The 27,827-nt window shown below is 45.9% G+C and overlaps 1 protein-coding gene across 1 annotated transcript in view; it reads right to left on the bottom strand.

Annotated features, from left to right (window-relative positions):
- The window catches only part of LOC121864270, an 81,292-nt gene that overhangs the window by 33,525 nt on the left and 19,940 nt on the right, over positions 1-27,827 (bottom strand). The window contains exon 3 of the mRNA XM_042363357.1: positions 236-358. Coding sequence (XP_042219291.1) covers positions 236-358 — 123 coding nt within the window. The remainder of the gene's footprint in view (positions 1-235; positions 359-27,827) is intronic.

Here is a 27,827-nt window from a genome sequence, read left to right as displayed (position 1 = left end):
TATATATATATATATATATATATATATATATATATATATATATATATATATATATATATATATATATATATAAAACCAGGACAACGATAATCCCAATAAAAGAAAGAGGGAGAATAGTGACACTGATGATAATTCATTAGTATGATATATTATAAAAATACTATATTAATGATTAATAATAAATCTAGGATGAAGGCCTAAATTACATATCACAAAAATAATAATCTTGACTAACCTTGTCGCCGATGACTTGGACACACTCACAGGGGAAGAAGCCCACCTGGAATCCTCTCTTACCCCGCCACCATATGGACTCCTCGGGTGGCGGCATGTCGATCACACTGATCATGTCGCCAACCTGAAAATAACCACAACCATAAATACCTGTCCCACTTTTTCATAATAATATCAGTACTGTAATTCAATTTAAGAGACCCAGCAGACACTGTGTACAACCTATACAATACTATATGGATCAATGATATAGGTGTCTGTCGTAACAATACAATAATAATAATACAAAATGCGATTACACTTAATTTCTATTACTAACACACAAACACACACGGCGCCCGCCATCTGTACGTTTCCCTCACGAAGCGAAAAAACAAACACATTTCTTCCCTAACCAACAGATGACAGCATACCTCCATCTTCAATCCAGAAGTTTACAAGTCTCCTTTATTTACCCCCCAAAGCTTGTAAGAAACACCACTTTATTATCTTCCACCTAAATAATAACAAGAAAATGCCCCCCAAATAACCTATTTATTAGGGGTTACAACAAACACTAATTTATCACCTTCGTTACACTTAAAATACCTTTCTCTGATTTCTTCCTTTATCTTTCGATGTTTTAATCCTTCCATTCCTACTCATCCTTCCTCAACTATATGATACAAAGTGTAACAGGAAGTAGACACACTGCTGAACTATTCGAGTGCTGTTTTAGCCACTTTCCACTATGACGCCAACGGCTATGTTGGAGAAGGAAAATAGCCAACTCATCTTTAGTAATAATAATGTCGAGTTTTTTTTCTTCTCAGGGCTGAAAACTGAAGTATCCATTTTGGAGTGATTTTTGGTGGTTAAAATTATCACAAATCAGCCTGAATTTAACGCAACCTTTTTATATCTAGATAGAACGTAAAGTATACAAAACTTATAACATCACATGTAAGTTTGATTTAGCACGCCATCGTATTTCAACCGTTCTGGAACTTATTTTTCAGCCAATTGAATATTTTTCGTATTTACATATTATTTATTCATCATATAACCTTAACTGATCTTATTCCATCCCTATTGTAACTTTTTCTTTTAATATTGAGAGAGAGAGAGAGAGAGAGAGAGAGAGAGAGAGAGAGAGAGAGTCAAATCCTTGGCTTGGCTGACTGGGATGGTGGCAATAGCTAGGCGTGGATCCTGAAGGAGAGGACCCCATGGTTGGCCCAGGTGTGGGAACAAGATAGGCGGGGCACCCCCACCAGTACCCAGGAGGGTGTGTGGGCGAACCTAGCCAGCCTACGCCCAACCTATCCACCTGTCCTGCCCTCCTCTTCGCCTGCCCAGCTATCTTCCCCTCCAGGCTCCATCTCACCTGTTTGTGACAATGTAACCAATGTTAATGCCTAAGACAGTGTGCGTATGTGTGGTTATGTTACAGACAAAATCCTGAACTCTTCGTGATACAGCAGCCAATGACTGCAATTCATAGGTGGTGTGGTTACGAAACTGTACTGCTTTGGGGAAACTGGCTGTAGTAGTAGTGATATAATGCTGGGGATGTGTGTACGGCCCGAATGTACTGTGTGTGGGATGACGAACTGTTGTGTGGAATTAATAATATGGAAAAGGCAACTAAGAACGAAATAGAATTTAACCAAGATAACACACACGCACACACACACCTGTAAAGGCGTGGAGGGAGGGAGGAAGCAGGTGAGAGACTTGACCACCAATGTCATGAGGGAACAACACCATGAAGTCATAAAATGCGCGGGGTGGAGACCTGCCAGCTGCCCGCCAGTACAGTATTGTATTCCCGCCACCGCTTGCTCGTACTTACAAAACAGCATAACATACTAGGTAAGGTGAGACACCCACTTCCGTGCTTTGTGTAGCAGTGAGACAGGTGTCCAGGGGCAGATATGGCATAGCCTTGACGGTCAACCAATCACAGAGACGTTCTCACAGCCAGCACAACCAACACCCAATCACAGTACCACACTCAAGCCCAATCGGACAGCAACTTATCGCAGAGACGTACTTAACCCTATTAAGACGCCGTCAATCACTGCCCCAAAAGGTAGCCAATCGATCATGGGGTTCTACACGAGCATGGTGCGATAACCAGCCAATTTCTGTGCCCCATAAGGAAAGCAACCAATGACACCGATCTACATAGCAGGACAACCAGCCAATAACAAAGCCGCAAGCCAATACAATAAGACGATCGACCAATCAGAAAACTATACAGCATTTCCCACACCGCCTGCAGCCCTTTCACCAACCCTGACATTCATTTGAACAACGGATAAAAACGTAATTAATTTTCCCGCCACAACAGCAACGTCAAAATTTTTAAATGTCAACAATAAATTTTCTTATCTGAAAACCTATAAGAACTCGGCAGCGGGAATGAAACAAGACAATATTCAATTAACACAACGGAACTTATTATTGACGTAAATGAAAGACCAAATATAGAAATAAATCACGAGTGGAATAGATTTAAACCTAAATTAGTATTCCCTGTAACTGATTTAAGGCAAGGAACAGTAAATTACAACTATATTTCAGGACGGGAGAGGAAGAGGAGAAGCAAATGGCGGTAAAGACACATGATAAGAATAAAGACACATCACTAGGCTGGGTGGCCATGTATCAGCAGGCCGGGGCAGTGCACTAGACTCCTGAGGGTGAAGGCCAGAGTATGCACACTGAGGAGACACACCTGCTTGGCGGGAGTCGGATGAACGAGAGGTACAAGCCGGTCGGACAGCCAGAGGAGCCGGATTGTACAAATTATATATTCTAACTAATGACGCATGAATGCACACTAAAAAGTTGACTTAACACTTACAATAGAGTTACAAGTTTTCTTACGTGATTCGCTTAAAAAAATTCTCTATCTTAACTTCGTTTCTTCAAGTGCCAAGTAGAATTTCAGTCATATTATTACTATTTTTTACACTTTTTATCTGAAGCAAACTTAACCTCAACCTATCCTAACCTGACCTTCACAGAGTTATGAGATCACACTACCGACTGACTTAAAATATAAGACTATAACGTTAATTCACACATCAGCCCCTTCCCCTTGGTTTGTGGTAAGCCTACACCATGAACTGGAAAATTGCACTTATAGAAATTCAATCTTTAAAATTCACAAGGTCTGGAAATTCATGAATGTTGATTGATGTTCTTTGAAATGTTGTAAACATTTTAAATAAGATAAATAGTTAATAGTAATTCTGGCACATTGGGGACACAGGTGTTGGTCACAGGTGTGGCTCATACTGGTAGCTACACCTGTTTTGTCACCCTACACCTGTATATATACCCGAAGAGGAGTATGAAACAGTGAATAAAAGAACACCTGATGATGGTATAATTAGTGATAACAAAGACACAACAACTGATGATGATAAAGACTTGCAAGAAAAAACAATAACGAAGAAATTTAATCAATACCTTTAAAAAATATATATTTATTTTAACTAAACACATTGTATCATCATCCTAATTAATTTCATTTTCGGGTTTCTTAAATATAATGTAACTCGTCACATTTTCTACCCAGGTTTAATAACTCATTAGCTACGTTTCACCTGTGATATACTGTGACTCACCTGGAACCGAACTTAAACTCCAAATATAAAATGTTAATATAAATCAATAGTCATGTATATATTAATCTAACCTAACTTTGTGATGTATAAGTGTTCTATATTTAATTAATTTTACATCTTTAAACTCCTGACATACGAGAACAGGTGTTTAGAAGTGAAAAAGAAAAATGGTGGCGAGAGTGAACAAGCCAGCAAGTGAGAGCTGTACTGAAAATGACAGTGCGTGTGTGTGTGTGCGTGTGTGTGTGTGTGTGTTCCAGGAGGCAGGTGTGTGGTCCAGGGGGCAGGTGTGTGGTCCAGGGAGCAGGTGTGTGGTCCAGGGGGGCAGGGGTGTGGTCCAGGGGCAGGGGTGTGGGTCCAGGGGCAGGGGTGGGTCCAGGGGCAAGGTGGTCCAGGGGCAGGGGTGGTCCAGGGGGCAGGGGTGTGGGCCCAGGAGGCAGGGGTGGGTTTAGGGGCAGGGGTGTTTCCAGGAGGCAGGGGTTTAGGGGCAGTGTGGTTCAGAGGCAGGTGGGTTTCCAGGGGCAGGTGTGGGTCCAGGAGGTAGGGTGTGGTTAGGGGCTTAGGGGCAGGGGTGTGGTTCAGGGGGCAGGGGTGTGGTTCAGGGGGCAGGTGTGTGGTTCAGGGGGCAGGGGCAGGTGTGTGGTCAAGATGACAGGTGTGTGGTCCAGGGAGCAGGTGGGAGCGAGATGAAAGTGGTGTGAGCCATGTGCGTGTGTGTGTGTGTGCGTGCGTGCGTGTAGACTCGGCCACTCGCTGATTATAAACATAACTGAGGCTCGGCACACACACACACACACACACACACCTGCTGAGTCTCTTTGTGAGGTTATAAGCCATTGTGAGAGATTGTGAGTGCCAGTGTGTGTGAGTGGTATGACAGCGGGAGGGAGGGAAGGGGAGAGGTGGAAGGGAGGTGAATGGAGGGAACCTGGTCACAAAACAGGTACTACATATATGGTAAAGGCCAAAGCCAGGCCAGCTGACTCACCCCCATGCTCCTGTACATGCTCCTCCCCATCACCCCCCACGCTCCAGTACATGTTCCTCCCCATCACACCCCCACACACCCAGCCCAGTACATGTTCCTCCCCATCACCCCCACGCTCCAGTAATGTTCCTCCCCATCACCCCCATACCTTTACACACACACACACACACACACACACACAGGTAAGGCTGGTAGGCAGGTAACTCAGGTAATACAGCCGCTGCCACTTGATATGCAAAGTTAAACAGGGGATATAAATTGCCGTGAGGAGAGGCCATATATTGTTCTGACGCGATGGAGGAAGGCACGAGTCTCGGCAACCATTAAAAGAACAACCACATAAAGGACAACCATAAAAGGACAACCAAACTAACCATTATAAAGGTAATTGGTCTTTGGTTGCTCTTCTAAAAGCTATCAACCACAATGGCCAAAAATATTCACAATTTCCCCCCAATGACCAAAAATTTCGTAGTTCTTCCTCCACAAGTTAAGACTCCAGGACCAGATAGTATAGTAACGAGACAGTGGAGTAACTAGATGAACAGCTGAATCACTTGAAGGTTAGTACCCCAAAGCTTATTACACCTGATGATTACACACCTTAAATCTATCTGAAAAGGGGAGAGAAGGGGTTAGGTTAGGTTAGGGTAGTATTAGGTTTGGTTAATCTTCCGATGAATCTAACTGGGGGCTGGGTAATCTTCAGGTGATCCGAACAGCTGTGTACCGAGATGATGGAAGGAAGACAGAGAGCCGGGGGACAGGAGCTACAACCCGCACGCCACCACCACCAGCAGGAGGAGGAGGTGGCCTGCAGCGTGACCCGAGGCCCTTGGTGGCGGCAGGTGAGATTCAAACTCCGGAAGTGCTTCTGACCCACTCTGCCTTCTACACCCGCTACTGCTACTACTACACCTACTGTCACCGCTTCTCGTTTGTTGTTGTTGTACACCTCACAACCCCAGCCAGTGCCCAAGCTTTCCGCCTTTCTCTACGGTACATCTTTGTCTAGTCCCGTATGCCACTCCCTCCTCCTCTCTCACTCTCTCCTCTCTTTTCCCGTTTTCTCCTGCTCTCAACTTTCATCTCTCCCTTTCTATCTCCTCCTCCCCTCCCACCTATCCTCCCGTCTCACCTATCCTCCCGTCTCCCCTTCCCCCTCTCCTCTCTGCCACCCTGCCTTGTCTACTCAATACAAGCAACACCTGTGGCGCGTAGCTCATTCCAATAGCTGCTACTACACCTTGCTTACCCACCCACCACGAACACTCACCTACCAACCTACCCACCAGCCAACCCACCCACCTACCAACCTACCCACCAGCCAACCCACCCACCCATTCATCACCAGGAACACCTCGAGTCAAAACAATATTAGCATCAAAGAACTCGGTCACAAGTTATCCCTCGAACTCCCCTCCCTCCCTCCCTCCCTCCCAACACGACCACACTCCCTTAACATAAATTCCATCTCTATCAATACAAACTTGGTGTATATATATATATATGGCGGTAATGTAAACTCCATCTTCGTCCATCTATATTTACAGAAACTCCTACTAGCTACGTAAAATTACATCAATATAGTTCATAAGATATATATTGTAATCTAAATTCCATCTACACACAATATTAACACCATTTACATCACTGAAACTCCATCTAAATAGTTCAGTACGCCATTAACTTTAACACCAATCAAAAGAGAGAGAGAGTTTAATTTAATTTGGTGTTCCAGAATTTGTCTTAAATATTTTGAACACACTTTAACATATATTCCGTAACACACACACACACACACACACACACACACAGTAGAGGGGTGGCGCCTGTACATGAACCAAGGTAAATAGTGCACCACCTCCAGGTAACCCGACCCATGTTGACGCTCCAGCCAGCCACCATCGACTACCTCAAGGGGGCCAACTTCATCAGCCTCACCCACTCTTAATATTTTCCTTCTGTTATTATTTCCCTTCTAGGCTACTATTTTCCTCCTATGCTATTATTTTCCTCATAAAGGTGACGTGAGAACTGGCACACGTAAGATACATATAGACCCGCATTGACAACCAAAGTGTGTCTGAGAATCCCGCCCATCTGTGCCTCCCAGAACTGTGTGACGTCACCTGTGCTGTCATACTCATGGTGTTAAAATTATCGTATCCGAGTGTTGGTTTATCTGACTTTTGAAGGTTAAATTATCGCACTTATTGACTTAAAACTGTTGAAGGATTATATAACTCACTGTAATGAGTTATATAATCGTAGTTAAAAGTAGAGATTATCGTACTTCAAGGGTTAAAATATCGTACTTCAGGGGTTAAAATATCGTACTTCAAGGGTTAAAATATCGTACTTCAAGGGTTAAAATATCGTACTTCAAGGGTTAAAATATCGTACTTCAGGGGTTAAAATATCGTACGGAAGATAAAACGCACTGAATGGGTCGACTCATCGTATTCATGAAATCAAGCCATCATAACTAAGATTAAATGATCGTATTTATCAGATCAAATTAGCATACTCTCAGGGGGTCACTATCCCCGAATACGAATTCGCAACTTTTCGATTTACAACAGGTACCTACTTTACTGCTAGGTGAACAGGGACCAAGGGGGGCTGGGAAGTGTGTCCAAACAACTTTCCACAGGCCTGGGAGTCGAACCAATGTACCCTCACATAGCCAGTACTCCAGCAAGCCCTGAGTGTAGTCACCCTGAACCATGGCTCTGTAAGGCACCCTGAACCATGGCTCTGTAAGGCACCCTGAACCATGGCTCTGTAAGGCACCCTGAACCATGGCTCTGTAAGGCACCCTGAACCTGTAAGGCACCCTGAACCATGGCTCTGTAAGGTACCCTGAACCATGGCTCTGTAAGGCACCCTGAACCATGGCTCTGTAAGGCACCCTGAACCATGGCTCTGTAAGGTACCCTCTCCGTACTCTTCCCCTGGGACGGTAACAACACTAAGCCATCTGTGAGTACATCCCCTGCCAGAGTAACCCTTGTACTGCCTTGTATGTGTATAACTGTATATCCTGTGGGTTTACCCCCTACCCCTGTAAATCCTGTAGGAACAAGTGTATTATTTCCCCTGTATAAGTGTAGTTACCCGTCTAATAAGTATATCCTGCCCGTGTAGAATTGTGGCCGCCTCCAGTAAGTATATCCTGCCCGTGTATAAGTGTAGTTACCCGTCTAATAAGTATATCCTGCCCGTGTAGAAGTGTGGCCGCCTCCAGTAAGTATATCCTGCCCGTGTATAAGTGTAGTTACCCGTCTAATAAGTATATCCTGCCCGTGTAGAAGTATAGTCACCTCCAAGTATATCCTGGCGTCGTGAGTACAGCCACCCCCCCTCAAAGCATACCATCCGTAACCTCTCTTTGAACTGAAGCCTTGTCCCCTGACCCATGGCTGTAACCCTTCAACCTCACTCTACCACCACCCTGACCTCCAACACATCCTAATCGCCACCCTGAACTACAACACACCCCCACCTCCCTGACCTCCGACACATCCCAATCACCACCTCGACCTTCCACACACCCCCACCCTGACCTCCCACACATCCTATTTACCACCCTGACCTCCCACACATACCAATCCCTACCCTGACCTCCCACGCATACCCCCATCACCACTGACCTCCCACCCCATCACCACCCTGACCTGCCTCTCTCCCCTCCCTCACCCGCCCACGTCACTTGCCCTACTTCCCTGCCCCAAACACACACTCATTCCTCCCTCACCTCTCTCCTGACCTGACCTCCTCACTAATCACTGGCCTTTAACCTTCCTCTCTCCCCCTCCCCTCTCTCTCCCCCTCCCTCCCCCCCTCTCCCCCTGGCCTTGCTACTCACTGTCCCCCTGCCCGTTAACACCCACCCATCCTTCCAGTATACCTGCCCCTCCTCCCCTCCCTGCCTACCTTGTATTTCAAACCCACCCCTTCTTCTACTTGTCCCAACCTCCCTCCAAAGGCATTGCACACCTGCCCCCCACCGCATCTTAGACTCTTCCATCTCATCTGCCTCTTCTGTTCCACATTGTATAAGTATAGCTCCCCCTTCCCAGCTTTTCAACAGCAGTAACCTCTCCCCACACACACACACATCTGTCCTCAAATGTCTCCATTCAGCTTATGATCCCCCACCTCTCTCCCAGAAAACACGTATCTGCAGTATCATACCTTTCTTTACTCCCCTTTCCCCACCCCCTCTATATAATTAGCCGCCTCCCACCCCTATATCTCAACCTACCCATTTTCCATACCCTAACCTCCCTTTTTCCTATAACTTAATCTTTCCCTTCCTTCCATACCCAAGCCTTCTCCCCCCTCGCATCCTCCCCATACCCTAACCTTCCTCCCTCCTTCCTATACCCTAATCTCCCCTTCCCTACATACCCACCCAAGCCTTCTCTCCCCTCCCAATACTCAAACCTTCCTCTCCCATCTCCATACCCTAACCTCCCCATACCCTAACCTCCCCTCCCATCCTCCCCATACCCTAACCTCCCCATAACCTAACTTCCCCTCCTCTCCTCCCCATACCTCAGCCTCGCCCCACAACCTACTCTACCGTGGGTTAGTGGGGGCAGCCAGAGGTCTGATATGGCCACACCAACACTACACTACCGCCAGTGTTCAGACCCAGGGTAGGAAAGCACGCACTTCCCGCCTCACCACACACACACACACACACAACTACCTTACAACACACTACACCCGCCTCACCACACTGCCTTACATCACACCACACACACACTACCTCCCACCCGGCTGCCCTTCCCCCCATGCCAAAATATAATCCCACCATTAAGTCTAAAATCCCATCAGTAAATAACAAAATAAAAAAAATCTCACTATAATAATACACTGAGACCAACACTGCATCAGATGCTTGTTACCAGAATTGAACTTTGACCTTTAGATGTGATCGTGACCTCTGACATACTTGAATTTGTTGTTACGCGTCGTCTATTGATGTGAAGTTGCGTCAAAATATTTATACTCATTACATGTTATACGCCAGGGAGAGGTTCTGACCCTTTGATCTTTCTGTGGCCTGACCTTCTGATATCGAGGCGTTGAAATTTAGTGTTGTCTTTGATGCTGCGATGAAACGTCTTCTTGGAGATGTTTTCGTCACAGTGTAACTATTCAAGAGTTCACGAGACGGATCAAGGAAAAGTTTTAATGTGTACCCTGAGCCACACGTCCACACCACGACGAATATTACGGTATATTGCAGCCCAAAAAACGTTTAGAGTGGAGGGCTGTGGTCGCCAACCCCCGAATACGAAGACAGTACTTTTGATTGATTTCTTGAGGAAAGGCCGTTATACAACGTTAGCTCAAGTTATGATAGATTAACATAGCCATGGTTAAGTCATATTAGTTTACAATAGTTTAGGTTAGGTTTGGTTTAGGTAAGGTAAGGTAAGGTTATTAGGTTTGGATGAAAAAGGTAAGGTAAGGTAAGGTGTGGTTAGGTAAGGTAAGGTAAGGTTAGGTTAGGTTTGGTAGAATTTTTTCCCAGCCCCAAACCACCAGCCTTCCTCCCATATTTCTCCCACCTCAAATTTTCAGATTAAATTCTAAGGAAGCAGCCTAATTAACGTCGGGGGCAGGGAGGGTCGAGGAGGTCCTGTCTGTCTGCCTTCATAATACAGTACTGCCAGTGAGCAACACCTCCCGCCTCTCAATATAACCCAACACAAACATTACTATTTAATCTATATAAACCATCAGTGACTCGATACGGCGTTCTCACTCGAATTCAAGTACTCTATGAACAACACCACCGCCTCTCTCTCAGTTCCAAGCAGTCTACACCACTTCTCCTCTCAGTTCCAAGCAGTCTACACCACTTCTCTCAAGGCCCAAGCAGTCTACACCACTTCTATCTCAGCTCCAAGCAGTCTACACCACTTCCCTGTTCCAAGCAGTCTACACCACTTCTCTCTCAGTTCCAAGCAGTCTACACCACTTTCTCTCAGTTCCAAGCAGTCTACACCACTTCTCTCTCAGTTCCAAGCAGTCTACACCACTTCTCTCAGCTCCCAGCCCCTACATACCCTATTCTCTGCCCCTAGATCCTACACCCTCACCATCAACCCTACACCCCTCACCATCAATCCCTACACCCCCTCACCACTCAACCTCTCTAACACGCCCCTCACAACACCATCAGCCCCTTCTAACACAACCCTCACCATCAGCCCCTACACACCCCCTCACCATCAGCCCCTACACCCCTCACCATCAGCCCCTACACCCCCACCATCAGCCCCCTACACCCCTCACCATCAGCCCCCTACACCCCCTCACCATAAACCCCTACACCCTCACCATCAATCCCTACACACCCTCACACCATCAGCCCCTACACCCCCTCACCATCAGCCCCTCCACACCTACTCATCAATCCCCACACACCCTCACCATAACCCTACACCCTCAACAGCCCCTACACCCCTCACCATCAGCCCCCCTACAACCTCACCATCAACCCCTACACCCTCACCATCAATCCCTACACACCCTCACCATCAGCCCCTCCACCCCTACCCCTACACCCTCACCATCAGCCCCTACACCCTCACCCATCAGCCCCTACACCCTCACCATCAACCCCTACACCCCTCACCTATCAGCCCCTTCCACCCCACCATCAACCCCTACACCCCCCACCATCAGCCCCCTACACACCCTCACTCAACCCCACCCTCACCATCAGCCCCTACACCCCTCACCATCAGCCCCTACACCCCTCACCATCAGCCCCTACACCCTCCACCATCAGCCCCTACACACCCTCACCATCAACCCCTACACCCTCACCATCAGCCCCTACACCCTCACCATTCCCCCTACACCCCTCCACCATCAACCCCTACACCCTCACCATCAACCCCTACACCCCTCACCATCAGCCCCTACACCCTCACCATCAGCCCCTACACCACCACACCATCAGCCCCTACACCCTCACCATCAGCCCCTACACAACCCCTCACCATCAGCCCCTACACCCTCACCATCAGCCCCTTACACCCCTCACCATCAGCCCCTACACACCCTCACCATCAACCCCTACACCCTCACCATCAGCCCCTACACCACCTCACCATCAGCCCTACACCCTCACCATCACCCTACACCCCTCACCATCAGCCCCCTACACCCTCACCACCATCAACCCCTACACACCCTCACCATCAACCCCCACACCCTCACCATCAGCCCCTACACCCCACCATCAACCCCTACACCCCCTCACCATCAACCCCTACACCTCACCATCAGCCCCTACACCCTCACCTCTAACCCCTACACCCCTCACCATCAGCCCCTACACCCTCACCTTCAACCCCTACACCCCCTCACCATCAGCCCCTACACCCCTCACCATCAGCCCCTACACCACCTCACCATCAGCCCCTACACCCTCACCCCCTACACCACCCTCACCATCAACCTTTCCCCCTCACCATCAGCCCCTACACCACCTCACCATAAGCCCCTACACCCCTCACCATCAGCCCCTACACCCTCACCATCAGCCCCTACACCCTCACCATCAGTCCCTACACCCCTCACCATCAACCCCTACACCCCTCACCATCAACCCCTACACCCTCACCATCAACCCCCAACACCCTCACCATCAACCCCTCACCCCCCCACCAACAACCCCACCCTCACCATCAGCCCCTCAGCCCCATACACCCACCTCACCATCAGCCCTACACCCCTACACCTCACACCATCAGCCCTACCATCCTCACCCTCACCATCAGCCCCTACACCCTCACCATCAACCCCTACACCCCCTCACCCCTTCACCACCTCAGCCCCTACCCTACCTCACTGCATCAGCCCCTACACCCCTCACCCCCTACACCCACCATCAGCCCCCTACACCCCTCCATCAACCCCTACACCCCTACACCCTCACCATCAGCCCCTACACCACCTCACCATCAGCCCCTACACCACCTCACCATCAACCTTTCTCCCTCACACCCTCTACAAAAATAATGCAGCGGCACATTCTCACGGGGATCTCCTCTCCCCGAGTGCTGGAAGGCTCCGTCCCACAACACTTCCTCCTCAAGAGTCTATTTACTTGCCGGAGTTAATACATCGGTATAAGTCTCCTCTACCGATACTTATTACAGGATAGTGAGGCGTGAGGGAAGTAAACATCATATAGGAGACAAGGTTTAGGGTGTATTCTAGTGTGTAAGTTCACCTTTGACATATAACTTTACTTAATGTATCCTTCTTTCATATAAATTTAATCTCAAGATCATAAACAGAAATATATTGAAGTAAACATGTTACTCAGATTAAATTATATCCTTTAATCTTGTTTTAGAGTTGTAACAGTAAGCTATACGTACCATCACGGCGGGGTCATGTACACGATGAGGAGGTGATTAATTAGTTCTTGGGGCCTCAGGTGGTTTGTGTTACCTGACCACGAACGCCCATGTTGCTGTGGGTTTGTGGGAGGCGTGGCCCTCCTAAACCACTTCGAGGGATGGCCTGGACACACTTGATAAGTCAGGAACACAGAGGAGGCCTTGACTACCCTTCAGGATTAGGGGACAGGCCTAGCCACCACCACTACCACACACACGTCCTCTTGCTCCCACACACCACAATAGGCTGTTCCAGTTCCTCTTTTCTAACTATTCCATATTTACGTCGTTATATATATATTTTTTTTAATTTTAGTTATATTTTTGTTCTTATAATAGTTCTTCCCTGTCAATTGTATTTCTTTAACCTGTATAAGTAACACAAATTCTAAAATATTTTCTGAACATGTACACTTGCAACATTGATTTCACCCCAGTCGGAAGCAATGAATGTTTATTATTTTGCCCGTAATTTTTATTTTATTTTAACGATTTAATTGTTAATATCTAGAAAGTATAGCAAATTAGCTACAGTGAAGAGTGACATCCGTGAGCGTGTGAGCATTGTGAGGTACCACGGTGTACAGCTGCCCACCGTCACTTGATCCACGGACGCCTGGGCTCACCCTTCCCTCGGGTTTCTCACCACCATTAATCATTACTACGTTCATCTCCATCGTTCGCCACCACAACAACTTCAAGGTAACGCCGCCACCAATAATTCCACCACAGAGGCAATGAATCCAAGTTCTCGGGAAGTTTGGGTCCATGTTTGGGTCCAACTCGCTCGTGTGTCACCCGTGTTTCCCCACCAAATCGAAGTTACAGGCGTGTTTTTCCGTTTTTTCCCGCCACTTGAACATATATTTGATCCTTTAACGCCACAACAATCTGGATTCCATATAGAGGATACAAACAGTCGTTGGATGGAGGCGGGATAGTACAGGGTGTGGGCGAGTTGAATTGTCTACTTACATGACCCCCTGCACACCCGCACCCTTATATTACCTATTGGCCGCCACCCACACCCTCCACCACGATAAATGCAAATTCTACATCCATTCCCTTCCCTTCCAAGGCTTCTCTCTCTCTCTACCTTCGCCCCCTTCCCTTCTACCCGCCTACGCACACGGCAAGCGTATACCGACAACCCTTCCTCCCCTACCCTACCCAATACTACCTGTCCATCCTTCGCCGCCCACACCTCAACACCATCGCCGCCCACACCTCAACACCATCGCTGCCCCACACCACCACCACACCTACAAACACCCGAGCTACAATCCCAACTTTCCAATGGCTGCTACGAACTAGTATTCATTTTACGAACTGCTCCCAGAAACGAAGCGGCTACACGTACGAAATTCCATAGTTTGAGGTGGAAGCAAGACAAACGGAGAATCAGCATGTGTGTGTATTGGAAAGTGAAGTTAAAATCAGATTGAGCCAAGATGATTTTTTGGATAATAATAATTTCACTTCATTTCACTATTAAGAACGTATAATGTACAACGAAACATCCTGAAAGTGAAAGAAAAACAACGTATAATGTACAACGAAACATCCTGAAAGTGAAAAAAAAAACACTGTTGGCTATTTCTACGTGACGTCATTGTATCTAAGCACCAATAGGGATAATTTACCTTCCTGAAGCTATGACCTACTGTAAACAAAACCTATTCACAAAAGACAAACATTGAAGACGAAGAGAACACGTTATATGACAAGACACACATACACACGTATTTGTTTAGGGTACAGAGTGAACCCGAGCCATCAAATAGGGTTCTCGTCTCAAGGTCTTCTAAAATACTGTAAAGGTAAAGTTCTGACGTTCTTTTAAATAATGTTAAATGTGACGTTCCTTTAAATAATGTAAAGTAAGTGTGACGTTCCTTTATATAATGTTAAGTAAGTGTGACGTTCCTTTAAATAATGTAAAGTAAGTGTGACGTTCCTTTATATAATGTTAAGTAAGTGTGACGTTCCTTTAAATAATGTTAAGTAAGTGTGACGTTCCTTTATATAATGTTAAGTAAGTGTGACGTTTCTTTAAATAATGTTAAGTAAGTGTGACGTTCCTTTATATAATGTTAAGTAAGTGTGACGTTCCTTTATATAATGTTAAGTAAGTGTGACGTTCCTTTAAATAATGTTAAGTAAGTGTGACGTTCCTTTATATAATGTTAAGTAAGTGTGACGTTTCTTTAGTGTTAATCAAGAGAGATGTTCCATTAAATATAGCCTTATAAAAATGCTTTCTATAAACATATATACAGTACATGTTTTATTGTTTGTGTGTGTGGGGGATGAGGTATACTATGGCCTATATAAAACATCTTACACTTGGCCCACACACCACACACCTGGCTCACATACATCACACACATGGCCCACACATCTCACACCTGACCCACATACATCACACACCTGGCTCACACATCACACCTAGCTCGCATCTCTTGCTGAACGTCATAAAATTACACAGAATTACCACTGGGTATTTCAGGCTGTGTTTAAATAGTCAGGTGTGTATGGATAAAAAAAAAAGGTATCTGAATGTATTGCTATCGTCTGTTCAGGGACCAGACCACACCACTATATGTAAAATCCCCTTCACTTGTGCGTTTGCAGGGACTCGTCATATAAATATTCCACAAATCATTACATTGAGATATTTGTTTTAATATTGTTTTAATTTAATTCCATAGTATGTTAATTATTGCAAGTTTCCTTCTGTCGAATGTAAACAAACACAACGCTGCCACACTGTACGAAACCAGACGAGCCCCTGTAAACGCACTAGTGAAGGGGACTGGACACTTACTATCAAATATCACCCGTCTGTCACGTTTCATTTTCCTCCAGTCTCTTCCCCTTTTAATTTTTCTCGCTATTCCCTCGTTTATCAAGTTACTAATTTTACTCGTACATAAACTGATACCTAATCTTATCTTGTGAGTTTGTTGTGATGTTCAAAAGTCCCCGTAAAATATACAAATGGGAAACGCCCTATCTTGTGTTATCCTAGACGTGAAGAAATCAGCAGTAAACATTAGTTGTAAATAACGACCTTTACCCAGCCTACAGTCATCCTACAGCTAGGAATAAATGCCACTTCTTCTGACCTCAGTGTAGTCATAATTTAGTTGGTTTAATTAATACTGTATCCGTGTTTAAATTGTATTCTTATCTCAGTGTAGTAAAAACTTCTGATCATTTATACTGCAGGTTTTATTTCACCGATTTTTTTTACAGTACGTATTTTTTTTTCATTGTATCATTAAGAAATACAATGAAACTACTTAACACTGATTACCTTACCGATAGTTTGGGATACAGAGACAACTTGATGTTAGTTTATTATCGGAATCCTAATGAGTTTATAAAGAGCCCCTGGAATTTTTTTTTACTCACCCAGAAAAATATTTACACACACACACACACACACACACACACAACGATCTTGATAAGGACACTGATAAAATTTGATCCTCCATAGCTCAGGTAACACGTTACTGGGAGGAAAAGGAGAGGGAGTGAGTGGGAGTGAGGGGGAGTGAGTGGGAGTGAGGAGGAGTGAGGGGGAGTGAGGGGGAATGAGGAGAGAGGAGGGCGAGGAGATGACATGCGGGCTACAAGTGTGGCAGATATGAGAGAGAGAGAGCATAAGAGGGATGATGGATAAGAGAACAAGAACGTGTTGAACAAAGAAATGAGTTTACTGAGGGGATGCGTGGAAGAAAAATAGAAAAATGTGAAAAGGGAGGGAGGGAGGGAGGGAGAGGTGGGTGAGGAGAGTAAACTGGATGAAGGAAGGAAAAGAACAAGAACAGGAGGAGGAGATTAAAATTAAAGGCAACGGTGTGAAAAGGTGAAAGGAGAACGAGAAGTGCAGTGAGGAACGGGAAGAATTGAGTGGCAGTATATGAGCGAGGAACGAGTAGGGAGGGGGAGGGAGGGGGAGGGAGGAGGAGGAGAGGTAGGAGGGAGGAGGGAGGTGAGGAGGTGAGGGAGGAGGAGGAGGAGGGAGGAGGAGGGAGGTGGGTGGGAGGAGAGGAGGAGGAGACAGAGGAGGAGGGAGGAGGAGGGAGGAGGTGAGGGAGAAAGAAAGAGGAGGAGGAGGAGGAGGGGGAGGAGGTGGGGTGGGGAGGAGGTGGGGAGGTGGGGAGGGGGGTGGGGAGGAGGGAGGTAGGGAGAGAGAGGGAGGGAGGGAGGGAGGGAGGAGGGAGGGAGGGTGACACGGCCCGACGGTGCCAGGTGGAGCGAGGCACTCAAGCTAGTGGTCACTCCATTACAACTCTTCCCCGCCTCTACACCATCTACAACCTTTAAACATCAGAACAAGAAGGGAAAGAGGAAGAGGAGAATGATAAGAAACACGAAGATAAAAGGAAGAAGAGTAAGAGGATTAAGAGGAAGGAACGCGGGAAATACCTTAAACCATTCACTCATGACAAGACAGTGTATATAATCAATGATGGTGAACCAGGGGGGCGGGCGGGAGGTGGGGAGGTGTTGCAGACAGACACAAGCCGAGTTGGAGGGTGTCAATGACCTTCTGGCTGAGAGGGGACACATACAGTTGACACAGCAAGATGAATGTTAGGTTCCTCAAGCCAGGACACACACCGGTAATTAAACTGTGTACAACATTCTAGGACAGTGAGGTGTTTATGTGAATGATTGAATGGTTAAATGGAGAATAATATAGGAAATTTAGGTATAAAATGAGAGCTTGTTGATGGTACGGGACTGGAAATAGTGATTGGTCAAGCCTTTACTTAAGAAAATTATCAAATTCACACTGTACTCTATGATATTCAAACTGTACTCGATGATATCTTCAGTTAACCCCTTGAGTACGATGACTTAACCACCCAGAGTACAATATCTTCATACTCAAGGAAACAGGTCTGCGTATTCAAAGGATTAACACAACATACTCAAAGAAAATAATTGTACTCAAGGGGTTAAATCACTGTACTCAAAGGGTTAAATTATTCTACTCAAGGGGTTAAATCTCTGTACTCAAGGGGTTAAATTATTCTACTCAAGGGGTTAAATCACTGTACTCAAGGGGTTAAATCACTGTACTCAAGGGGTTAGATCATCGTACTTAAGGGGTTAAATCACTGTACTCAGAGGGTTAAATAATCGCCCTCAAGGAGTTAAATCACCGCATTCAAGGGGTTAAATTATTCTACTCAAGGGGTTAAATCTCTGTACTCAAGGGGTTAAATCTCTGTACTCAAGGGGTTAAATCATCGTACTCAAGGGGTTAAATCACTGTACTCAAGGGGTTAAATCATCGCACTCAAGGGGTTAAATCACTGTACTCAAGGGGTTAAATCACTGTACTCAAGGGGTTAAATCACTGCACTCAGGTACTCAACATCAGGCTAATCCACTGTACTCCCGGCTTTAGCATCGTGTTGAAGGGATTAAGAAGAAATCCGCCTTGGTCTCCACAACCAAACCAAACCTAACTTAACCTAACTAAACCTTTACACCACAATCAACACCGCTTTCCTACTGGCTACCAATGACCCAACCAAAGCAAATTATGTTGTACCTAGACTACGGTGCGCCTGAGCTGTTTACACCAGCGGGAATGCGTTGACTTGTGTTGTGAGATGAAATTTGTAACAGTTTCTTTTGTCCGCCAACACACGAAGGGATACAACTGTCGTAAAAATCTTTAATCAACTTGAAATCCCCAACAGTATGAAGGAACTCGGTGGCCACGCATGTATCTGTACCTCATTAGTTAGTTCTAGATAATATGAGGTATTTATCTTTACAACGATTAGTTCATTACGTCAATCAAGGGAGTTTTGTGATGATGGTGCTACAGGTAGGTGGGCGAGTGTGTGTGTGTGTGTGTGTGTAATGTACACACCACCTGCTGTTGTTGTTCCACCTGCCGGTCGTCTAACTTGAAACTGGGCTCAAGCTGTTTTAATGGTTCATAACTTTTGCCCTAGAGACGCGATCATTTTATATCTGTGAGTTTAATGGTCGCTGATTCTTACGCTGCCTTCCTCACCACCACCCACCAGCCACTACCACGGGATGACGGCGCCCCTTAACCCACCACCACACGCCAGCCACTACCACGGGATGACGGCGCCCCTTAACCCACCACCACCCGCCAGCCACTACCACGGGATGACGGCGCCCCGGCACCTTAACCCACCACCACCCACCAGCCACTACCACGGGATGACGGCGCCCCTTAACCCACCACCACACGCCAGCCACTACCACGGGATGACGGCGCCCCTTAACCCACCACCACCCGCCAGCCACTACCACGGGATGACGGCGCCCCTTAACCCACCACCACCCGCTACTAAGGGATAGGGTAATGGCAGCGCCCCTCTAACTCCGGACCTCTTAAACCCACCCCACTACTGCACCATTAACACGACGCAACAGAGCACAACAACTAATTCCTATGGTAATTTCTGAGAGCAATATGGAGTGTGCTGGTGAGGGAGGGCTGGTGATCCGAGTGTTCACCATGTACGGTGTTTGGTGACTCTCCATCGATTGTCAACGAAACAACGACGACCCGAGTTGACAAATTACCCCCATACTCCCTTCCTCCCTCCCCTATAATCACCCTTCTCCCTACCTTAACACTCACCTTTCATTTCCTTAACACGGTAAAGTTCTATATCTCGTTCTCCCTCTATTCTCATTCTTCCCTCCCCATCTTTCTCTCCTTTACACCTTTCTTTTCTCTCCCCTTCTAAGCCCTCCGTTTCTTTTCTTTCTCTTAGGATACCTTACATCATCCCTACCCGTGACAAAAATTCCCTCCCTCCCTCACATTCTTCCACCCTCCCTCTCTCTCTCTCTCTCCCTCCCTCCCTGTTTCTCTCCCTCCCTCACACTCTTCCACTCTCTCTCTCTCTCTCTCTCCCTCCTGTTCTCCTCTCTCCCTCAACACAACACACCAGCGCTCAATAAACACTCGCTGCCTCACACAATTCCCCTTGATGGCTCAATACTACAAGTTATGGTCCATGAGTCATATTTTTTACGTAGCTGAGGGAAGGGGGGCGCTATATGGGGACCCTGGAGGACAGCTGGTGACACAGTGGGCAGATGGTGACACAGTGGACAGATGGTGACACAGTGGGAAGATGGTGATGGTGTGTATAACTTGTGGACAGATGGTGAGACAGTGAAGCGCAGTTGAGATCGATCATTCATGCACACACACCCATCACCACCACCCTCCCCCCCTCCCCAGACCCTCTTCTGACAGTCAATCACACATATACCAGCTGGACGACTGACAGGTGACGTAACGACCCCAACTTCTAACAGACATCACCCATTAGGACAAACACAGCTACTGGGGGCACATAACTCTTTGGGACACACGCGTGAGACTCTTGACACACGCGTGAGACTCTTGACACACGCGTGAGACTCTTGAACCTTGACGTTTAGCCTAGCTTGAGTCTGAGTGGATTAGGAGGGCCATGGTCGCCAACCCTCAGGAATAAGAGTCAATAAACGCGTTACTCTTACCTGCCCTAACTACGTATGTGCCTTGTTACCTGCTCTAACTACGTATGTACCTTGTTATCTGCCCTAACTACGTATGTACCTTGTTATCTGCCCTAACTACGTATGTACCTTGTTACCTGCCCTAACTACGTATGTACCTTGTTACCTGCCCTAACTGCGTATGTACCTTGTTACCTGCCCTAACTACGTATGTACCTTGTTACCCGCCCTAACTATGTATGTACCATGTTACCTGCCCTAACTACGTATGTACCTTGTTACCTGCCCTAACTACGTATGTACCTTGTTACCTGCCCTAACTACGTATGTACCTTGTTACCTGCCCTAACTACGTATGTACCTTGTTACCAGCCCTAACTACGTAACTACACTGTTATCTACCCAACCACATTATATACACTGCTACTTGCCCCAACTACGTAAGCTATGTACAACTTTGTCACTGCCGCCTACCCCCCCCACGATGTACACACGCACACACTCCTAGCCAGGCTCACGCGTCTACATTCAGAGACCAAATGTTATCAAGTTCACGGGTGAAAAAAAGTGGACACAGCTTCCCGTGTTATTACAATTACCAAGAGTGGGGAAATCTCTTCACACCGGAAGCTACCGTTATTTTCTCTGATAACATTAACCGATGCTAAAACTTTTATAATAATTTATCTTTCACTCGGAATATATATTTTTTTTTACTGTGGAGAGTTGGAGGAGGAGGAGGAGGAGGAGGAGGGGGAGGAGGAGGAGGAGGAGGAGGAGAGGAGGAGGGCAAAAGTTAGTTATTTTCGCCGTATTGATTATAATTTATTGACTTCGGTAGTAAGACATACAAAGAGAGAATGAAAGAAAAAGAGAGCGAATGTGAGAGAGAGAGAGAGCTACATTTGCATATGCCATTCAGCGCACAATGACGTTCATAATGTTCAACACAAGTCACTGCTAGATGCAAAAGGTTTATCGAGTGCTGTTGTTGTTTTGATACATAATTAACTACGTCTTGGCCAGGGTCTTGAGGTGAAATAAACTAGGGTGGAGATTCTTCAGGTGATCCAATATCCTCTCCTGACGCTTTAAAGCTTATTAATCCCCCCTCAGCTTTTTAATATTCCTCTTCAATATTCAAAGTGACAGAAAACACGGAAGGTTAAAAAAAAAAAGTTTCGTTGTTTAAATTATCAGTTATGAACGGCGCCACTATGCATCCACCTCGCCATATTTATTTATTAGTCAGCTCTGTTTACTCGCCAGCTCTGTTTACTCGCCAGCTCTGTTTACTCGCCAGCTCTGTTTACTCCCCAGCTCTGTTTACTCGCCAGCTCTGTTTACTCGCCAGCTCTGTTTACTCCTGCTAAGATCTTCCCGCATGACTGTGTTTGATTATATTACTATCTTCGTTTTCTTACATTCAAAAATCCCTAAAGGAAATTCTCGGGTTAAGTGAAGTTTAGACACCCTGGATTATATGACCTTTAAGATTAGCGTAATCATCCTTAAAGTGTCTGGGAGGGGGGTTAGGTTAGGCTAGGTTAGCTTTAGGTTAGTTTAAGTTAGCTTTAGGTTAGCTTAGGTTAGCTTTAGGTTAGGTTAAGTTAGGTTAGTTTACGTTAGCTTTAGGGCGATTAATCATAAGGTGAAACAAACTAGGGTGTCTATTCTTCACGTTATCCAAATCCTCCAGCTAAAATGACCATTCTCAGTGACCCCAAACATGACTAAATTTTCAGTGTTTTGGACAGATAATAATTCATCAATACGACCCATGACACTACCACTGTTGAGGTGGCCAAGAAACATCAAGGGAAATAACACAGTAGGTACCCCCGAGGAATGAACTTTTCGCAACACCACAAAAAAAAAAGTAAACTGGATTTGGTCTGGGTAAATGTGATCCAGCTTCATCTGTGTGTTATAAATTCTGTACCTTAATTAGCTACGTCTGGTAAGTGAACGTATGTAGTTTGGTATGTGAACGTATGTAGTTTGGTATGTGAACGTATGTAGTTTGGTAAGTGAACGTATGTAGTTTGGTATGTGAACGTATGTAGTTTGGTAAGTGAACGTATGTAGTTGAATCTCGTGTGTAATTATGATGTTATTTTTGTTGTTTTTATTTTTGTTCTTTGGGTTTAATTTAACTACTTGATGTATTGTTATATTTTGTTATGTGATTTTCGCCCTTATAGAACAACACCCCCCACCCCCCCTCCCTCCAGGCTATAACAAGTGTTGCCAAAGACGCAGGTGACCCTAACAGGTGTTGCCAAAGACGCAGGTGACCTTAACAAGTTTTGCCAAAGGCGCAGGTGACCCTAACAAGTGTTGCCAAAGACGCAGGTGAACCTAACAAGTGTTGCCAAAGACGCAGGTGACCCTAACAAGTGTTGCCAAAGACGCAGGTGACCCTAACAAGTGTTGCCAAAGACGCAGGTGACCCCCACAATAATTCTAAACAAATCCTACGAATCAAAAATATCCCAGCTTTCACCAGCTTAGGGCAGACGCTTATGAATCTCAGTTTGTTAGTCACGACACATCATGCGGCGGCTGGCAGCAAGACCAGCAGCACCCAACACTGACCACAAGTAACCACCCTCACCCCGTCTAATGCATTAACCTAACCTAATACCACCTGACCTATCTCAAGGTACTAATGCCATGCTCTACCTCTCCATGTGTTCGGAATATTTTCTTTTCTTTTAATTTTGTACATTTTTGTCAATTCTTCAGGACTTCCGGGAAGCTAAGATGTTTTTACTTAGTTAAAACCCTCTACTACTACTACGAGTGTCTGGGCGTTCCGTAAACACACACATGTACAGCTACGCAACCACTTCAAGACCCACCCCTCTCCAATAATCCTAGACCCACCCCTCTCCAATAATCCTAGACCCACCCCTCTCTGGAAATTCTAAACCAGAATTTCCCGCTGAATTCTGAATCTAACCCAACCCTAAAAAATCACCCCCCCCCCAAAATATAAATAAAAATTCTGGTTCCTAAAATGTCCGGCTGCACCTCTGATATTTAACTACCATTTGGTTTTATTTTCCTTCACAAAAACACGAGACTCGGTGATGTTCCCGGTATGGTGGTGATGGTGATAGCGGCCACAAGGGGAAAAGAGAAAGTGGTGGAGGGAGGGATGGGGATAGTGAGGGAGGGAGTGAAGGAAGTATAAGGAAAGAGGGATGTGCGCAGGAATGTAGGCATGAAGGGAGAGGGAGGAATGGTAGGAGGGAGGGAGGGAGGGAGAGAAAGGGTGGAATGGAAGGAAGGAGAGAGGGTAGGGATGGAAAGAAGGAGGGAGTGTGAGGGGTGGAAAGGAGGAAAGAGGTAAGGTGAGTGAGGGATGGAATGAGTGGAGAGGAGGAGGTAGGGAAAGACGAAGAGGGAGGGAGGGGAGGGAGGGGGGAGGAGGGAGGGAAGGGAAGGGAAGGGAAGGGGAGAGGAGAAAGATAGGGTGGTCAGTCAGCTTTGGCATGTAGGGAAAATAACAGAGGAAGGAAAATGGGAAATATGAATCAAGAGAGAGAGAGAGAGAGAGAGAGAGAGAGAGAGAGAGACGCGTGGTATATCAATAACAGGGAGGTATCACTAATACCCTCATCCACGTGTACTTTCAACGCCCAAGGAGCTACATTCAACGCATATAAGGAATAAAAACAATTAACCATCAACACCTTTCAACGCTAAGTAAAGGTAAATTCAACGCTCACCAACACAATACCAACGCCTAACAAACTCGCTGAAAGATTTATTCTCAACGCTGGACTAACAATAATTATTTTTGCGTTGATTTACCAGAACTGACCACCACACCAAATCCAAAGAACTAAACACAATATTCCACGCGATTGCAAGACGTTCAACAACCTCCCTTGACATACATTGAGTGAAAACATATAAGCTGTGTACAATGAACGGCCATGGGGGCTTGTTAATAAACGTTCACAACTGCATGGCGTTCACAGGCGAAGGAGTGTTGCTTCATTGAGTTTCGTTCATCCCCCCCCCCACCCAACTGATAACAAGGACAACAGCAATCAGGGATTCTTCTTATCTACAACAAAAACAATCATCATTAGAACAATAACAATCACGACAATAGCAACTAACAAGAATTACAATAAAAAAAATACAATAACATCAAGAACCGTAGCTACAATAACTATAATTACATCGTTAACAGCAGTAATAACAATAATTACAATAGAAATAACTACAACAATTACATCAATAAATTACAATAACAAAGAGAAACTACAACAATAACACTAATTACAATAACTAACTGCAATAATTACAACAATTACAGTAGTAACTACAACAATTACAACCGCAATAGCACAAATCACATCTCCAGCGCCAACAATGACACCGCCAACAAAAAAAATTAATTCTACACGACACAAAACGAAAAAGATCACCACCACTACACGACACAGCAATGAACGACTGTATAAACGACAAATCCACTAAGTGAAACAATATGTCGCCACCACAACACGACGAAGAACGAGCGTAAACATTGAGAGGTAGAGTGTAGCTTTGTGTACCAGTAACCACACCCCCACACACCTCTCTCTCTCTCTCTCTCTCACAGGAGACCATTGACACGAGACGTCTTCCTGAACTCAGAACACCACCAGGCAGGTCTTAACCCTCTCACGTCTCCCTTCTGCAGTATAATATGATGTAGTTCTTGACCTTTACAACCTCTCATTTCTATCTCTCACTCACAGCTCTTCCTCTCCCACCACCTCTTCCTGCTCCTCTTCCACCCGTCCTGCTCCTTTCCCACCCTTCCTCCTCCTGCTGCTACTCCTCCTCCTCCTCTCCCACCGGCTAGAGTGGATATTCTATAATGCCGCGGGGTAAAAGCCGACCCCTGCACTTTCTTTGATCTCTCTCCGCCATAGACCCTGAGGCACTCTTGTTCTTTTATAATTTGGATGCACGGGGAAAAAAAAAAACCCCATCCAATAATTTTCTACTCGTGAAAATACGACCAAATATTTTCCCATTAGACCAAATCACCAGTACTGATTAAGGTAGTTGTCCCTGATCTTTGGCAACTTCTGTTTTCTTCTGTTATTACCTCTGATTATTATTGTTATTACTCTTATTTCCTTGTTCGTAATGTGCGCTGGGATTGCGTAATTAGGTGAAGCACTTTAGACCCTGGTAGACGGAATCTCTCTCTCTCTCTCTGCTTCAACTTCTAATCAAAACATCTTTTCTCTTCAATCATCTATTCTTCCACTCTCAATAAACAATCATTCATCAACCACCCTCCTCCTCCTCCCCTTCGTCTCCCCTTCCCATGCAACATTCCTCCTTCCCTCTCCTCAACCACCTTTCAAACAACTCTTTTTAGCAAATATTCTCCTTCCCCCACCAACCCTCTCTCCTCCCCACACACACACACACACTTGTAACTACTTAACACCCCACCATCCCCACCCTCCCTCCCACTTCCCTTAAAAGACAATGGGTGTCCGTGAGTTGTTATTCGTCGTTAAGAATATGCAAATGTTGGAAAGGGATGGTCCGGTGTTGCTAATGGTGCCCCCAACACACACACACCTCCCCCTTCACTCCATTACACACTCATATCCCTCCAAACACTCCAACTCTCTCCTTCTACTCCTTGTCTTTCCTTTCTTCTCTCTCCCTTCTTCCATCCATGACGTCACGCGGTTCAATGCGAGGAAGAACGTGGTCTATCGAAGGGTCACCCAGCTGTTAACTCCAGGTAGACACACACACACACACACACACACCCACTCTCCCCTACAGAGCCTTACGTCACCCGTGTGTGTCAGTCTCTCTCTCTCTCTCAGGATTTTACCCACCCATCTCCCCTCTCTCAATCAATATACACCCCCACCTCCCCCTCTCTCCCACCCATATACACACCTCCCCACCGACCCCTATTTCACCCATATATACCCCCTCATTAAAACACAACCTCTTTAACTCTTGTGAGGCACTCTGTCCCCTTGAGGACCTCAGGGATGAGATAAGAGGGGGTGGTTGGGGGGTGAGGTACAGAGAACAGGGAAGGGGGAGGGGGAGGTAAGGCTAGAGAAGGGGGAGGGGGAGGTAAGGCTAGAGAAGGCAAGTGATCATCGGAGGAACTGAGGAATAGGATGAAACATAAGAGATAATGTGTGTGTGTGTGTGTGTGTGTGTGTGTGTGTGATTCCACCTCTGTAGCCCCCAACCTGAGTCTTAAACACGTATAGTAATATCCAGGTGTGTTGAAGGTGATAAAGTGACCCGCAGAAATGACCAGTTAAAAAGCTAAGGGGATAAAGATCCTCCCTTGCCTAATGCCTGTTGTTGCTGTAAGTGACACTGGCTGACCTTCCTCGCTCTCCTGTGTAGTATTTCACCCCTGACTTGTGTGTAGCTGCCTGGAAAAGCTTATATACTCTCCTGTGTGTGAATATATAACTTAACTTTCTCGATTTTAATGTGCTGCTGGGGCCCGTTTGATAATTAATCTGAAGTGTTTATATAATCTCAACAGCTAATAATGATGATAAGATACACCTGTAACTTTAATTAATTATTATTTTTTTTTTTACCTGTGCTTGGCTGTCTCGGTTGCTGGTGTGTTTTAAGTGCCGTGTGTGTGTGTATGTGTGTGTGTGTGTATGTGTGTGTGTGTGTGTGTGTCCTGGTTAGTATGCAGTGAACGAGAGCTTGGGGAGGGGGGAGCAGGGAGATTCTTGTGAGGTGCATGATATTGAATGCGTTAAGTCGGTGTACATTCGGTGAAGCACGCATTGGTGAGGAGGAGGTGTGGGAGAGTGAAGTGAAGTGAAGGAGGAGACACACACACACACACACACACACACACACACGCGCGCACGCACGTACGTACACACACGCACGCACACACTCTCTAATAGATTTCAGTCACAGTTAATTGGCTCTGAACTTAAAATACAGTACAAATCCTCCTAGTCTAACTACGCACGTCACAGC

Source organism: Homarus americanus, unplaced genomic scaffold, assembly GCF_018991925.1.
Source record: "Homarus americanus isolate GMGI-L3 unplaced genomic scaffold, GMGI_Hamer_2.0 scaffold26351, whole genome shotgun sequence".
Taxonomy (NCBI): Eukaryota; Metazoa; Arthropoda; class Malacostraca; order Decapoda; family Nephropidae; genus Homarus; species Homarus americanus.
This window is presented reverse-complemented; position numbering and strand designations above follow the sequence as displayed.